A 15,359-nucleotide genomic window follows, 5' to 3' on the forward strand; every position below is an offset into this window, starting at 1 on the left:
CCCAATACTAGTAGTAGACGTCGACCTCCATTCATGCATGTTACAGGTCGCCGTCATGGGGTAAGTTGACGCGCTGACGGCAGCACATCAATATTTGAAGTCCTTGAGGAATGATTAGGAATCGCCTCAGTCAAGTTTCAGTGCTGCCAGCTGTGAAAGTGACAGAAAGGAAGTGATACTTTTCCTGATGTTGCACAGATGCATTTGGCACACTCCGTTCCAAAATGTGAAACAAGCCACGATGAAAAGTACTCAAAGCATAGTTTACATCACTAAATACTAGTACACGAATGTCGAGATAAGAAACAGAGATAAAGTTGGGTACAAGAATCTACGCTTATCGATAATCGCTTGCTTCAACAACTGTGATCGTCGATAAACCATTGCCCGTAGACACCCCAGATCTAACGGTATGTCAGCCGACCGAGAGGTAAAGGAAATACAAGTGCACATACATTATTCACGCACGAGTCTGCACCAGAGAACTTCCGGTCTAGGAAATAAGCAGGGGTTGTTCCACAAAACTCCTTATAGTCAGCTAGGAACGGCAAGTTCTCGAGACGTTGCTCAATGTGCTATAGTAATGATTAATTCAAGTCCCAGAGAACAGTGCATCCGTTCTCACCCTCTTCTTTGACCCTCTAGCGGAACAGCCCTGCGAAGATAGTGATTAGAATGAGTGAAAAATAATATCTTCAACTTACCATATCCTTATATCCGCTCCAGTAGGTAACGCAGTCCGATTCGTCATGGTTAATGGCGAAATGTCCAAACACCGTGCCCGAGCGCTATACCAAATGAGACTTCATTATCAGGACTAGTGAGAAATGTCAACTAACATCTTCGCATCTGGAGGGCCAGTGAGGCCGGCCATGAATAAACACCGGAGTAGCCATGCAGATTTCCATCCTATGACGGTTCCAACGAGTCGCGTTGAGCTCTGCTACGTACTCCTTTGTTGCATAAGTGGTGCAGGAATGAGGTTCGATATTGGTCCAAGCCATCTCATTGAGGGGCATAAACGAGAAGAAAACGATGGCAAACACCCCGAAAATGAGCACGGCTCCAAGAATTGTAAAGAAGCAACATCCTGGGCCATTGTTCCGTCGTCGTCCTGCTGGAAGGAGAGGGTCAACTTCATTGTACCTGAAGATGAGTATCAATAACTGCATCATGAATTCGTGCGCTGCGCATCATGCCTTGGATGAATACTAGTAGTCACCTCTATCAAGCACTGAAAGGAATAGGTACAGAACGAAAGCTTACACGGTCCTAGAATTGGGGATTATCGGAACTACAACGTGCATTGGGGGCTGGCAATGTCCGTGGTGCCTATGACAATTATGATCGTGTGTGGATCCTTTATACGTGTATCCTTGCGGAGTGGAATGAGCATAGTCGTGATGGGATGTCTGTGGCATTGAAGTATGATGCTGGTACGCCGGAGGAGGGTGACTAAAATCACTAAAGCTTAATTGTAACCACGAGGAGCTCAGTGCTCAACGTTCAACGTTCAAGTATCACAGTAGCCTTGTAATCTCACCTGGTATGATCTGACATCGTATCTCTGAGATAGCTTAGCTCTGTAAGAGACGCTGCTGCGAGGCTTTCGAATTCGGGAATCGGGGCCGTTGATGACTCGATGCGGTATGAAGAAAATCCAAAAAAGGCAAGTACAACTTCAAGATCCGAGTACGCTTCATATCATACACCACACATGATCTGATCGATTATCGATGTGCTCTGTTTCTGAGCCCCACATATGCAAATATTCTGGGGGTTGAGATTGATGCGAAAAGCTGAATAGTGCCATCCAACATGCTTTGTTCCGAGTTCCCCAATTCAAGTGAACAGTAAATTACACCACCGCGTACAATGCGAATCATAAATATATTCAAGGTTTACTGACAAGCGATGGTGTAGCATAATTTTAAGTAGAAGCAGATTGCACTAAAGAAAACCAGCGAGACTCTAAAATGCACATAAGAGCTATCTATGTGTAGACATAAATCCTAAATCGTGAGGAATTGATTCTCTAAAATGAGTTGCTAGTAGTGAGTCGTGATGAAACAGGGAAAGAAAACAAGTTTTACGGCGAACTGATCTACCGAAGACGCACGTCACTAGCTCACAGCAATCCCGGCACAAACCAGAACCTCACTTCCGCAGCATATGCATCCCACTCTGATGTGCATAATTTACGAAGCTCGCCATCCTCTGCGTATGCACGGCTTACACCTACTGATAACGCCCAAACCCACCACGTAGCCCCTAACAATGCGGAACTGAAAGGTCCGAGGACGCCGCATTCGATTATCAAGCTCCCGGGAGTTAGATGCGAGAAGGCAATACCCGCAACCAGCAACAAGGAGCCTGTGTACGCTGGGTGCCGGACGTATTTGTAAAATCCAGAGGTCACAAGCTTGTGCTCAGGGTACATGGTGAGGTCGAAGGTGAACAAATGACCGAGCTCGTGGAAACAGCGCACACGGATGAACATCCCGAGAGCAGCCATCATGACTCCGAGCAAGAATACGGGAGTGACTAAATGTTGCGTGTACTGTGCGGGACATGATACCGAGTCGACACGGCTTGACAGCTGCGTTGACAACAACGATCCACGAAAACAGTGGAATGTCAAAATCACTTCATATGCAGCGCTCAGCCACAGAATTATTGTGTGGACCTAAATAAAATACGATTTTTAATCAAATACAACAGCTATAATATCACTAGCTTGCCTTGAAGATCAATGGAGCTATTTGCAAAACGGATGCCTCTTCAGTGTGATAGCGCAATTTTGCTGGCGTTTTATTAGGTGGAGTAAATGCGATCTGGTTGCAGAATGCTTGCACAAGGACAAGGGAAGAGCGTAGGAGAAGAGACATTGTGAGCTATACTGGGTAGCGAGTGAACGAGCATAAGATGCCCTTTATATCGGAGAAACGGATACACAGTGCGGCATAACAGGACAGACATATACTCATGGGGGGTTAGCCGGCAAGGTGTGTCAACCAAAGTTCAAAACCAATTCAAGCTGTGACTACGGGTTCGTGTCGACGGCCATCAAGCCGAGGAGGTGCGGCTTTGCAGTACCGCGGCGTGTTGCACTATAAATCTTATCTAGATCGCATGCATTATAGAGAAACCCATAGGACTGGTGAGCACTCCATTGGAATTGATTATGCTGAAGAAATTTTATGCTTGCCAGATTTGTGTCCGCGGAAAGTGGGTAGTTGAAACATACATCATACCTCGTTTTGGGTGACGGCGCACGATGAGATGACCCGCGGGTGCGGTCCGTCCAGTAGAAAACCCAAGCTGGTATATCAGTATGGAACGTCTCCAACAATTTGGGGAGGTGATAAGTTTTGTTTCTTTCGTATGTCAAAGGAATTTGAATGCGCGTACCGGTGTCGGTTTGAAAGCCTGGACAACAATCTGCAACAACCTAGTTGGCTACTGAGCTAAGTACTGCTTCTCCGTTGAACGTTCAAATTGTGTGGCCGCATCTGTTCAGAGTTGCTAAAATCGTGACTGTGATTATCGATCTGAGTCACATCGTTCGGAGAATTCCAGCACTGACTCGGATTATCATTAAACCACTGGGCTGATCAAACACGAGTCGCACAAGCTACCATAGATCGTGCCGATTTCTCCAATGGCAGACCTGAAGTGGTATCCCTCTTCATGGAAATCGAGGTCAGCTGCTCAGGTGGGAATAACATCGTCCAGGTTTAGCGCAATCGATGATGAAACGTTTGATTTACCATCAGATAGTGGATTACCCTGACCAACAGCATCTCGAAAGGTCTGCACATACACGTGTAATTTATGCATCCGTAACTTACTACTTGTTTTTTAAATTGTGTAAACAGAGTCTTGACAAAAATAAATGCTCTACCCCCTCTCGTAACGCCTGCAGAAGTCGGTGTCCGGTACTTCTACCTGCTGCTGTTCCTTACCGTGACTGCCTTCTAGATTGAGCGTCTTCGCTTTCAGTTAGCTGCTGTGCAACGGAACGAGGCTTTCTTGCTCCATGCGGGAGATTGCGCAGAAAGTTTTGATGCTTGTACTCAAGTGAGCTATTCCATTCTCAATGCGGCGTTCTAAGTGTTTCGAAGCAAAACATATCAGCAAAGATCGGATTGATACTTTCGTTTTCTCTCATACTCATTTGGGGTGGACGCCTCCCAGTGGTGCGTTGAAGATGCATGTCATAATGCATGATTGGCCTGCCAGTGTGCATATCTTCACAACGGGCTTTTGTAATCCAGGTACGCATCGGACGCATAGCTGGGCAATATGCCAAACCCAGGAGCAGCAGGACAGAAACGATCGACAATAGGGAGGTCTTGAGTTTCCGGTGTGCAATGACCAATTCAGACATCGAGTCGGACACCATCTGATTCCAATTCCTATTGCAGTGGTGACAACGTCAATGGGTACAACAAGAGAACCTATCTTGACTGAAAACTAAACTTTTAGCAGGCTTGATCCCAATGATCGAACCCCGGATCCTGAAAGGCTCCTCAGGTTTGTGCTTGACTACCTCATCATAATCGACATGAACATCCTTCCCCATATAAGTGCCTACTTTCATTCCACCGCTACTCTCAATTACGTTCGTGGCCTCCTCACATCCGGATTCGCTTCATTGCATCACCCGCGGGACTGGTCACTCTCACATGTCCGTTCGCCAGCATTACGGTCAGTATATCCTCGCACATGCTCTTGCACCCCTGATCTCGGATATCGTCTCCGCCGCAGGAGCGAGTTTGAAAAAATCACCCGAGGTCTTTCTGACGCGCTCGACTTCAGTCACACGATAGGCGCTGACTTAGGTAGGGAAAGTGTGCCCTTTGACCGGGGCGGTGGACGAGGTGTTCTAGGCGAGGTTGACTTTTACACGAGGTCAGCTCCCTGATGGCATGGTATAGTGTAGCGGATCAAGTTGATGGCATCGGGAATTGCAGCCATGAAGGTTTAATGTTGGACTGGGAGCAAGCAATGACACGGGAAGTCGATATCACTGGGTCAGGATCGTCTCCGAAGGAAAGGGGCTTCTACAATACTTCCGCCCACTTTCTATGGGTTGGCGATCGTACGCGACAACTGGATGGCGCCCATATCGAATATTTCCGAGGTATCCGCAATCCCATCGGCATCAAGGTCGGACCTTCATTGGAAAATGAGGAGCTAATCAGGCTCCTACAAAGTATGTATAATTCATGGCGTAGGTCTCGCAGAGCGCACTTATCACATGCCTCTTTATAGTCGTAAATCCAAACAAAGAAAGTGGTCGCGTGACACTCATCACCAGATATGGAGCAGGAAAAGTGCGTTGTTCATTCCCAACTGTCTCAAACAACTTTTGACTAAGCTGTCAAGATCGAGGACCACCTCGCTGGCCATATCGAAGCCGTTAAGCGCTCTCAACACCCGGTCGCATGGGTGTGTGATCCCATGCATGGAAAGTACGTTTATATCCTCGATGATGTGGAACGCGGACTGAGCCATTCCAAGCACACTTACTTCCGGCAGCGGCTTCAAAACACGCAACTTTGGGACTGTCATCAGTGAGCTGACTTCCTGCATCAGTATCCACGCTGCATGTGGTTCTCGGCTCGGTGGAGTCAGTCTTGAGTTCACAGGCGAGCTTAACGACGAAGGCTTCAGCGTGACAGAGTGTCTTGGTGGAAGCATGGAGCTCAGCGAAGAACAACTAGGGCTCAGATACCAGGTGAGCCGGACTATGTTCGTATTCGATTGCTCTTTTTACCCTCAACCTCAACGAAGTCGTTCTGTGACCCCCGACTCAATTTCGAGCAATCACTAGGTATGAAGAGCCAAATTTAAGCAAAGAATTAGTTTCAGCTGACACATTTGATAGACGTCGCCTTCCTTATATCGAACTACTTCAAGGAGGAAAGGCTTGGTGACAAAGGAGAAAACGGTATCTATGCTGCCCTTGGAGGAAGAAAAATAGTCTCATAGTAATCCGACGGAAATTGTAAAATCCATATCATACAGCTGTATATACCCGTGGTACAGCAACAACAATACAGTGGGTGAAATTGGTGATTGTAGAAGGGTACTATGAGAGATCGAAACCAGCGCCAGAAGAGATTGCCTGCAGGAGCTTGTCGTGAAGCTTTTTTTCGCTCATATATCTGGGCAGCTGATTCGTGACCAGTCAGTTACGCTATAAATGTCAGCACAAAATTATTTCACCTTTAAGAGATTCACGCAGGTGCTTGAAGTTGGTAATCGGTCCTCATCACTCCCTGCGTCGCGTATGGCAAAGAGGGGGTTTAGCTGCTTAAAGCCTCTGAAAAATAATGAGCGCCTGCAAAAACAAGTATCAAGGGAAAATAGTGGAGGCCATGAACTCACAGAAGTGGGGGTCGGCTACAGCTTGTCACAAATCTCAGGAATAGCCGTCGTTGTTCCTGATCGAAATCCTCCAAAACCTGCGGATGAAGATTAAGATTAAGAATGCAATCGCAGTCCTTGAAGATACTGACCTTCCAAAAAGTCTGTATGGTGGGTTCGTCATTATCATACAAACCCCCGTATTGGGTATGTGCTCTCAAGTCCTGCACATCCACAGGTGCGTTCACGCCACCTAGCAATATCTGAAGTTCCTGCTGATTGAACATTCTAGAAGGAACTACATCAACAATCCAGGGCAGGGTTAATTTGAACCTAACATACCGAAGCCATTTGGGGTCTATCATATCAGAAAGACCCTCAAAGAACGCCTCGCTCTGGAGCTTGATCTGCTTGCTCAGCCTGTAGTGAGAAGTAAGGTAGATGTATTGTAGTCGGTTCTCTCGGGTGACCGGGACATTGCTGCCGTCTGGTATGAGGTCCACAGCTTTGGCAACCCCAAACTCTGGCGACATCCCGCATCAGAAAAACCATAATTCGAGCACATGTGACTAACCTTCGATCGCAACTGTGAAGTTCAATGCGAGGGCTTCCACATCTCCGGTGTAGTTCTTGAGGAATATGAGACCTTGGTATAAATCAGGATCGAGAGAAGCAAGGTCGTCCAGAAAGCTTTGTTTGTCTAGCCACTTTATCGATAATCAATAACGTGGCAGCTTGTTATCAAATACACGGCAATTACCTTGGCCAGGAAAAACCCTGCGAATGCGACCTCGACTAGGATGCCCTTATAAAGTGCCTTGCCCAGAATTCGTCCGATGAAGCGATACCAGTTCAAATTGTGCGCTACATCGGATATGAACGTGAGTGTGTGGATCAGAGAACAAATCTGCGGACAACCTACGTTCTGTGGCGTACGAGTGGGGATTAGGGTAAATCTCATTCCTCTTATTCGCCAGCCATAGTCCGCGGTCTGTGTCAAATACTTCCTTGCACAAGGAAGTAAAAAACTCCTTGAACACGCCACCGCCGTCAATTCCGGCCCTAACGAATGGCCACTCCCATCAGTATCTATCTGTACATTGGATAAATTTTGTGCTTTATACGCACTCGGGCTCTCCAAACTGATCGATAAATGTTATGGCAATCGGGGCCCTTAGATCTGCTTCGGCCAGTCTGTCATATCCATCTTGCGCGATATGGCCTCTGCGAATGGATACATCGATCCGCCCACTTGTGTCCCTATTGCGGTTCCACTTATCGTTTTCTACGAAGCGCCGGAAAATCAATACACGAGTCTCGAATTGGATAGCAAATGGAATGTTGTTGAGGACCCCGAGCCGAGGGGAAAAGTGTGAAAGCTGTCTCTTCGTCAAGGCCCGCGGCGCTGAGGACTCATCAAGCTGCTGTTCTTCGAACCTGTGAAGACGTCGGTCAGCACAAGTTAGGGATGATAGATTCATAAGTGCGACGCACACAGCAGCATCTATGAAAGAGTTCATGTCGATTTGAGAGCTTACATGCCAGTGGTTCTCGGGCATGAACGGTTTGCGGGAGCTGAAAGACACCAAGTTGATATGAGTTACTGAGCGACTGCGATGATATGTACGGACTTACTCCCGTGCATGTATAGCTTGTAGACATTTCGTTATCTTGTCTCGTACACCTACCCAACGGAGATTCAGGCCCGGTACACCGCCCTCCTGAATCTTCGTTTGGTCATCCCGCCAGTAAAGAGCAAACGCGATGTTAAACAGTGCACGAGAAAAGGCCACCAGTTCGTCCAAAGTCAACGAGGTCCGGGAGTTGGAGAAAAACTCGTCATCACCCATCGTCAAGAGAGATTGAGTATAAAGCTCGGTGAGCAGTAGTAGAGGTGGCCACGCTGACGCCAGGGAGGGGTCTTGATTGTAATCAGTATGATTCACTGCAGGAGGTACGAAGACGAACCCATCAAAGATGTCATATTTTCATCTTTCCCGAGTGGAGAGTTCCGTACATAGTCACGGTAAATCTCACGCACAAGCCCACCCCCTCCATATAGCAGCAGCGTACTCAGTATTTTGTCCTTCCGGGTAGGCCATACGGTGTACAAGTTAACAAGCCATGATACGAGATCGGGAAGTGCGCCACGATCATGCTGAACTGCCTTCAGCAAGGCATTCAAGTGCGAAGGACTCGGAAGGGTCTGGAGGCGTTTCTGTGTCCGAGCATCCAGCGGGGGCAGCCTTGGCGTTGGTGCAAAAGATGTAACAACTGTAACTTGCGGTTGTTCTGATTCCGAATCACCATCGTCGGCCCAAGACATTGCAGGGGCGCGAGTATCGGATGCTGATGGTGGATCGAGCGCGTGCACAGGGAGGATGCTCAGTGAAGCAGTCATGAGCTGAAGATATGTTTTCAAAGACGAAAGAGGCAGAATCGCGTATCTTGGGGAGGTAAGAGCGTACAGGTTGGCTATGAGATGCACATGAGATTGGAGAGGGATTGTGGAGACAAGGTCAGCAATAGAAGTCGACAAGACTGACAATGAAGATAGAGGAAGTTTTGCGGAAAGGGCTGTGAGTGATGAGATCGGGATTCGATTTGGAAGAAGAGGAATTGTGAGTATATGGATGGCGAGCGACTGAAAACACAGCAAAAATGCCTCTGACGAGCGTTCTAATGTGTTGAGCGGGCGATATATGAGTTCCACAAAGAAAGGTAGGGTTGAAGCATTCTTTGTCTCCGGCCCCTGTGGACGATATAAAAGATATAGAGAAGATGGGGCCAAGGAAACTCACAATGGTTCGCATTGAACGGGCAAGATATTGATACAGGTCATGCCTTACGGCATATTCGGTGATGCTCACAGTGAGCCGGCTACCGGAAAATCCCAATGCCTCAATAGCGGATGCCGGGTTCAAGAGAGTGCACAAGACTTGTAGGCATGAGACAGTGCTTTCAGACCTGGATCAGGTTAGCTTAGTCAAGAGATAGATAATATGTATCAAAACCTTGGGCGATCAGAAACAGAGCGTAGGAGTAGGAAGAAAACCTGTCGCATTAATACAAGCCAGTGTTCTCGATCACTGCCATGGGCAAGGCCGAACAGTGAACCTAGATGAACGATAAGCTGGTGGAACTACGGCGTCATACAGAAGCCACATACCTTGAGAAAGGGCCTCCGCAGCCCATCTATCAAGGAAATCGATGTCTTGTCCGATAAGGACGAGGCATCGGAGGCCAGTGAGCCCTGTAATATCCCCTATGAACTGTTCACGAAGTTCCTGGCGGACCCTTCTGGCGTCGGTGATACCACGCCACCAAGCCTGGATTGTAACTGCACTCTCTTGTCGTTTGCGAACAGTTTCCCTCTCGATTCGTCGAGCTCTGGCCTGATTCAAGATAGCTGCTTGAGAGGTGGTGACCGAGCTTGATCCACCAAGATTGATCTCGCGACGTCTTTCATCCCCAAAGAGTGGTAACATATCCTGTGGTTTTGAGCTAAATTTGCGTGCTTGAAGATTTGCCTGTAGAAGTAGCCTCACCTGCTGTTAGAGTAGAATGACCTGGTAGTACTACCAGTAAGTGGTAAGTAGCAATAAGTATGTCGTAGTAGTAGTGTGCTACGCGTTCTCGCTTGGTCAGCGAATAAACCCTAACCCTAGAATGGGTTTTAAATTCAGATGGAATTCGCAGCTCACAAGTTGCCCACGTTTAAATTTGAACCAGTTCTTGAAATACGCCGGCCGGTTCTAAGAGCTAAGCTACTAGAGAGAAGAAAAATAAGCAGAGATCAGAGATAAGTGAGAGAGAAAGAGGACAAGCAGATTAGAAGAGAGAGGAACAAGCAAGAACAGACGAACAAGTTGGCTCTACTATCCATTTCGAGCATTACACGAGTCCGGAAACCAAGATCAAATATATGACGGATGGCATGCCGCAGCGTGAGTTGGTGATTCAATTTGACCCACTCCAGCAGATGCTTGTTCGCTCTCGTCGTCTCACCATACACAGTTTCTACTGGGAAGCTTCAGGAATAGTAATTACAATTTTACAAAGACAACATGTTGAGATATCAGAGTCGTGATACATTGTACAGTACTAGTGATACCGCATCTGCGAATCAATTCTCAAAGTGGCTAGACATCAGCTCCGTCATATAAAAAGCCAAACATCTGTTCTAAGTACCCCCGGTCCTGGGATTCTAAGCGCCGGGATGCAACTGCAGCGCGGATATCCTCTTTCTTTGCACTATGTGCGTAAAGGAATCATCGACAGCATGACCTTGGGAGGGTGTTATACAGCTGGTAGTCAGAATGAGGAATACCATGACATACCTGTCGCAGCGCTGCAAGGTCCTCACCACGATTTGCTCTCTCTAACTCTAGATCCATTCCAATATTGACATTTTCAAGTTGTTGTTTCTCCGCCATTTGCCTTAGCTCAATGATCGACCTGCCTTGTTCGTTCACAGTGCTCTTCAGGTCTGTGATAGCTACCAGCATCTCCTGAAGCTGGCTATTCGTAATATCGGTTCGGGACCGACGAGACTTCTTTGACATAGCTGTTAAAGTAAAATGGTCGGCTAAGTCATTTCTGAAAGCTGTAGTGCTTACTTTGACTTGCTGGCCGGCTCATCTCTAAGATGGCAGCATCTGCCAATGCGGTGTGATTGTTGATTAGCCTTTGCTTCTCTTCTGCATCATTGGTAATGCGGGTCTGTATGATCTGGGCAGTATGGTCGGTTGGCCGGAATAGAACTGCGAGAGCACTGGATTCAGAGTTGTGGCTGTCTGGGTCTAACAGCTCTTTGAGAGTATCATCAGAGTTCAATATGATATGCCCTGTGCACGTGGACTTGCTTACTGGGTGCATAGGGTACGCCGTCTGTGACATGGGACCCGAATGATGAGAGGCCATAAAACTGGCTAACTCTAGTATTCATCAACGATTGTAGCCGTCTCACGGCATCCTCCGGCGCTGGACAGTTGTTGGTAATAACCGACATACGTTCGTCGACCCAGATACCTTTGGCTCTGATATTTGGGTAATGCATGTTGTAGCAATCAAGGCGATTGATTATAGGCGGCCTAGGATGAATCCTTTGTATGTACTAGTATAGGTATCAATATATTGGACGCGACGACATCGCTCGTCACGCGTTAGCCCGAATGTTAAATATTGTAACCACTGTTATCATTTTTGCTCCCATTTAGGCCCTCGTATATCTTGCCAGCTCGACGGCATTGAGCATGTCTTCGCCTTGGTCGCAATTATTCCCAATCACCAACTTTCAGCTAGGATTTACGACCTTCTCGCCCTCTCCTGCATCCATTGCCGAGCTCGATGTCATATCAGTCCCGCTCGCAGATTCTCCTCTTGGGATACACAAAATCACGCACTCGTTGACTCACAAGGTTGTATGCCCACCGCCCTCTCTCCATCCATCTTCGGATGATCCTCAGCTCGCTTGGGAGGCCAGATATCCCAAGGGTTCCTGCAGCCCCCAAACGGAAATCCGTGGTGGATTCGGATTTTATCTTGGTGGACCTAAAGAAATTGTATCGTTGTTGGATGAAGGCGCAAAAGAAACAGTTTTTGGATATCGGGTGATGTTTGAGAAAGGTTGGGAGTGGGTCAAAGGAGGGAAATTGCCAGGAATGTGTGCGCATTCTCGATCAGGGTCTTGAATGAAACATTGATGCACAATTGCAGATGGTGGCGTCGGCGACTTCGCCTATAGATGCTCTGGTGGACGGCAGAACGACCGTTGCAAGTGTTTTGATGTTCGTCTCATGTGGAGGTGAGTAGCACCCACCCCTTTCTCACTTATTTCCCGACGTCTGCCTAGGCGTGATGGGAAAGGAGAAATTTACGCCTATCTACCTATGAATGAGACAAATACAAAAGCACTTCTTGCGGTTCCTCCATACTCCAAAGCCAACCCTGATTACGGGATTTCAGTCGGAATCGGCGCATGGACCTTTGGGTCAGGTGTCTGGACGACTATAGCACAACGTGTTAAACTCAACGATGTCGGCAGAGCTGATGGTAAGGCGTAGTGATTGCTGGGGTAATACTGAATCTTGTATCCTAGGAGAACTCCAGCTCTGGATTAACGGCGAATGCGTAATCCACGCAAAGGGGCTGATTTTCCGAGAAGACGAGGGATCCCATATCAAGGGCATGCATTTTCAGACGTTTTTTGGAGGTGCGCGAATGCTTCTGTTGCTTGTTGTCTGGTAGATGCTGTTCATTGCAAATCGGTTTCTCATATTATTATCGATCAGGACATGAGTCCGATTGGGCATCATCCAAAGATCAACGTGCCTGGTTTTCCGACGTCTCTGGAGCGGTCATTCGTTGATATTTGTTCTCTGAACGAGTTATTCGGCGTTCGTTCATACTACGCGTATCTCTACAATACATCTCTAGTAAGGCATTTAGCCATATATCTTGACTGATCGACTCAGCCCCCTTTTGATTTTCTTTGTTTGAAATGTGTCATGATACGCATGCCTTCCAATTTATTTTTGAACGTGCCCTAGGGTACTTTGATTGACTTCTTAACAGATAATATGATCCATTCAAGTTTTCAGAATGTGCTGCTCAAAGCTTTGATTGCGGCAGGTCACAATATATGTGGACATTCATTACAACAATACTACAACAAGCGGTTCTTGGCTGCGCTGCGCAGGGAATATCGTACGTACAGTAAGCACATTGCTCGTATCCACCTTGTGCAATTTTTTTCCCTCTCCAGCACGATCCAGTAGGAAACAGAGGTAGTCTTTCTTAGGATAAAGCACCCCGACTTCCTTGTCCTTGTGCCGATCTCGTTCATAGTTAACTATTCCCAGCATGAACTCGCGATTGTCGATCGAACGAGAGGTCTGTACAACCACTGGAGCAAATGGGGCAGTTGTGAATTTAGGACGTGCGATGAACCAGAAGGTCCCATCACGTTGTGGCTGTAACTCGCCCTTGGTAACCACGAGCTTGATCTGCAAGCCCTGGCGCGTCAACATAAACTCGTTATCGCCGTGTACCTCCCGATTCTGTCCATCTTTCCGCTCCTCTGGAAAATTAGATGCATCGAATGGACAGTAGCAACGTGGCGATCTGGGAATGGCAGCGCTATGGCTTGAAGACGGCCCTGCCCACGCAAACATATCCCATTCATCGCATCTCTGGATGATGATCTCCATCAAACGATGGAAGGCCCATTCTCCTTCCCCGTACGCAGTCGTCATGCTAACATTGAAGATACCAATAAGGGAGTATGCCACATCTTCAACCCTGGTTGTCGTACGTTTGGACGCCCATTTCATCTTTTTACGAATTTGAGTCAGTCCGGGGGAGAAGTGTTGGAGGTCTTCGACTGAAATCCCAGTGATTGTCGATATATCGTTCATGAGTTGAACGTCGTGTTTGTCGTTTGGGAGGCTCGTGTGGGACAGAGGTTCCCAATTCTTTCCGAAGAATTTAATCGAAAGGGCTGCGAGGAGTTCCTGTAAAGTCCACCCTCTCGTAAACCAAGCGTCGTCCATCATCTGCTGTGAATTCGAGGAGTCCGCGAGGTGCACAATGCAGATATCTGCATTACGATACCAATTGAACATGGATCGTATAGCCTCATCGAGCTCCGTGCTGTTCGTTTTGTCGATGCAACATGTATCCGACCATGCCAACTGGTATCCAAGTTCCCTCGCCTTCTCACAGAACTTTGACAGCTTCTGAAACCCATCTTTGCCGCATTCTTTGTCGATGCAGGGTGTATTCGACCATGCCAACCGCCATCCAAGTTCCCTCGCCTTGTTACAGAACTTTGACAACTTCTGAAACCAATCTTTGTCGCATTCCCATCCGTGAGGGATATCCTGAAAAGTGGGTTCTCCCTCGCGCAACCATCGGTGCGAAAAGATGGCATACTTGAGGGCGGGTTTGATAAGCTCACGTATGGCATCTTTAGTGGACTGTATCTTGTTTAGCTCGTCATCGTTGAGCTTTCTTGGCTTGAAGAGTTTGCTCAGCTCTCCGCGCTCCACTATCCTGATCTCCGAGTCGCCAATATATAATAGATGAGTCGGCATATGGTTGGTGACATAATAATCAAACAATTGCGAGACTTTCTAGTAGTGATTAAAACTTGGTGAGCGCATGAAAGCGATCTAGACAGGTTCGCTTGTACCTTTTCGTTTGTAGGATCAAATGGTGGCACACCCTGCTCGTCTGGGTATAGTTCCAAAGTATCCTCTATTGTCGACTGTAGGTGCGTGGTGAGTCTCTTGCAAGCTACATACGCATTCTAGAGGTTACCGAAGTGTTCCGAGGGATCGATTGCATGATTCAAACATGCAAACGTTGTCGTTGAAACGGTGGGCGGTGTTGATGGAAGACTGGATATGTTATATCCTCTTAGTTGAAGAGCCTTGAGAAATTTCACTGCCAGAGGATCAGACTGTTCTTTCTAATAATAATAACATTGGGCGGTGACATCGAAAGATTCGCTACCATGTCTCCCGTATGGTTACCGTCAGCTGGGATATAGAATCAAATGATGGATGCCTGGGCCTGGTAACTCAGAGTACAAAGATCTCAGCGTCCATCGTTAATATTAATAACCTTAACGTACCGCGTGTCAACGGACAGGACCTGGAATATACAGCTATGTCTCAAGCTGCCCCTCCGATAGCCTCCAACTCGCGTTCGTCTTGATGATGATCGCATCCCAAGTTGGTGAGCACCCTAAGCAGAAGTGTCGATGTACCTGCATTAATGTTCATCTCTGGTATAGGTGTCGTCCAGCAGCTCTGCGGACCCCAGTCTGGCATACAAGGTAACCTTGAAAAACGCCCGCCCGTCGGATCTTTATGATGGCAGAACCTAAAGTTCCACAGCTGGCAGTCGGCGGAGACTCGAGAGTATAACGGTTCGGATTATTAGGATAGTTGGTTCTAAGTTTGGGAAGTAGATATACC

The 15,359-nt window shown here is 47.4% G+C and overlaps 7 protein-coding genes across 7 annotated transcripts; 2 read left to right on the plus strand and 5 right to left on the minus strand.

Annotated features, from left to right (window-relative positions):
- Positions 1-223: 223 nt before the first annotated feature.
- On the minus strand, positions 224-1,655 carry DFJ58DRAFT_779964 (uncharacterized protein). The gene is made up of 7 exons (XM_041389718.1): positions 1,544-1,655; positions 1,267-1,470; positions 840-1,211; positions 705-788; positions 626-655; positions 456-575; positions 224-404 (listed from the first exon to the last, which is right to left on the minus strand). The coding sequence occupies exons 3-7, from the start codon at positions 1,173-1,175 to the stop codon at positions 357-359; spliced, it is 618 nt and encodes a 205-aa protein (XP_041245631.1). The 5' UTR covers positions 1,176-1,211; positions 1,267-1,470; positions 1,544-1,655; the 3' UTR covers positions 224-356.
- Positions 1,656-1,899: 244 nt separating this feature from the next.
- DFJ58DRAFT_280993 (uncharacterized protein) lies at positions 1,900-2,964 on the minus strand. The gene is made up of 2 exons (XM_041379647.1): positions 2,742-2,964; positions 1,900-2,686 (listed from the first exon to the last, which is right to left on the minus strand). The coding sequence occupies exons 1-2, from the start codon at positions 2,886-2,888 to the stop codon at positions 2,129-2,131; spliced, it is 705 nt and encodes a 234-aa protein (XP_041245632.1). The 5' UTR covers positions 2,889-2,964; the 3' UTR covers positions 1,900-2,128.
- Positions 2,965-3,591: 627 nt separating this feature from the next.
- On the plus strand, positions 3,592-5,997 carry DFJ58DRAFT_701457 (DAHP synthetase; the record flags this gene model as incomplete). Its single annotated transcript, XM_041383600.1, has 16 exons — positions 3,592-3,715; positions 3,777-3,811; positions 3,879-3,927; positions 3,982-4,080; positions 4,125-4,199; positions 4,278-4,366; positions 4,428-4,445; positions 4,492-4,536; positions 4,591-4,710; positions 4,771-4,914; positions 4,977-5,218; positions 5,278-5,339; positions 5,392-5,477; positions 5,527-5,743; positions 5,800-5,839; positions 5,894-5,997. The coding sequence occupies exons 1-16, from the start codon at positions 3,662-3,664 to the stop codon at positions 5,995-5,997; spliced, it is 1,479 nt and encodes a 492-aa protein (XP_041245633.1). The 5' UTR covers positions 3,592-3,661.
- A 100-nt stretch (positions 5,998-6,097) lies between these two features.
- Positions 6,098-9,863, minus strand: DFJ58DRAFT_658123 (HECT-domain-containing protein; the record flags this gene model as incomplete). Its single annotated transcript, XM_041382016.1, has 15 exons — positions 6,098-6,181; positions 6,235-6,331; positions 6,397-6,473; positions 6,528-6,663; positions 6,718-6,898; positions 6,950-7,082; positions 7,136-7,239; positions 7,298-7,437; positions 7,504-7,812; positions 7,870-7,950; positions 8,011-8,296; positions 8,344-9,127; positions 9,177-9,342; positions 9,390-9,492; positions 9,545-9,863. 15 exons carry the CDS (start codon positions 9,861-9,863, stop codon positions 6,098-6,100), a joined length of 3,000 nt encoding a protein of 999 aa, XP_041245634.1.
- Positions 9,864-10,392: 529 nt separating this feature from the next.
- DFJ58DRAFT_779983 (uncharacterized protein) lies at positions 10,393-11,473 on the minus strand. Its single transcript, XM_041389719.1, has 3 exons — positions 11,245-11,473; positions 10,995-11,186; positions 10,393-10,942 (listed from the first exon to the last, which is right to left on the minus strand). Exons 1-3 carry the CDS (start codon positions 11,432-11,434, stop codon positions 10,647-10,649), a joined length of 678 nt encoding a protein of 225 aa, XP_041245635.1. The 5' UTR covers positions 11,435-11,473; the 3' UTR covers positions 10,393-10,646.
- A 38-nt stretch (positions 11,474-11,511) lies between these two features.
- DFJ58DRAFT_281166 (polysaccharide lyase family 14 protein) lies at positions 11,512-12,942 on the plus strand. Its single transcript, XM_041379648.1, has 5 exons — positions 11,512-12,042; positions 12,094-12,181; positions 12,230-12,429; positions 12,476-12,589; positions 12,669-12,942. The coding sequence occupies exons 1-5, from the start codon at positions 11,631-11,633 to the stop codon at positions 12,743-12,745; spliced, it is 891 nt and encodes a 296-aa protein (XP_041245636.1). The 5' UTR covers positions 11,512-11,630; the 3' UTR covers positions 12,746-12,942.
- A 1-nt stretch (position 12,943) lies between these two features.
- On the minus strand, positions 12,944-14,717 carry DFJ58DRAFT_281196 (uncharacterized protein). Its single transcript, XM_041379649.1, has 2 exons — positions 14,570-14,717; positions 12,944-14,510 (listed from the first exon to the last, which is right to left on the minus strand). Exon 2 carries the CDS (start codon positions 14,469-14,471, stop codon positions 13,032-13,034), a length of 1,440 nt encoding a protein of 479 aa, XP_041245637.1. The 5' UTR covers positions 14,472-14,510; positions 14,570-14,717; the 3' UTR covers positions 12,944-13,031.
- Between the last annotated feature and the right edge of the window lie 642 nt (positions 14,718-15,359).

This window comes from Suillus subalutaceus, assembly GCF_016647625.1.
Source record: "Suillus subalutaceus strain FC151 chromosome Unknown DFJ58scaffold_33, whole genome shotgun sequence".
Classification (NCBI taxonomy): domain Eukaryota; kingdom Fungi; phylum Basidiomycota; class Agaricomycetes; order Boletales; family Suillaceae; genus Suillus; species Suillus subalutaceus.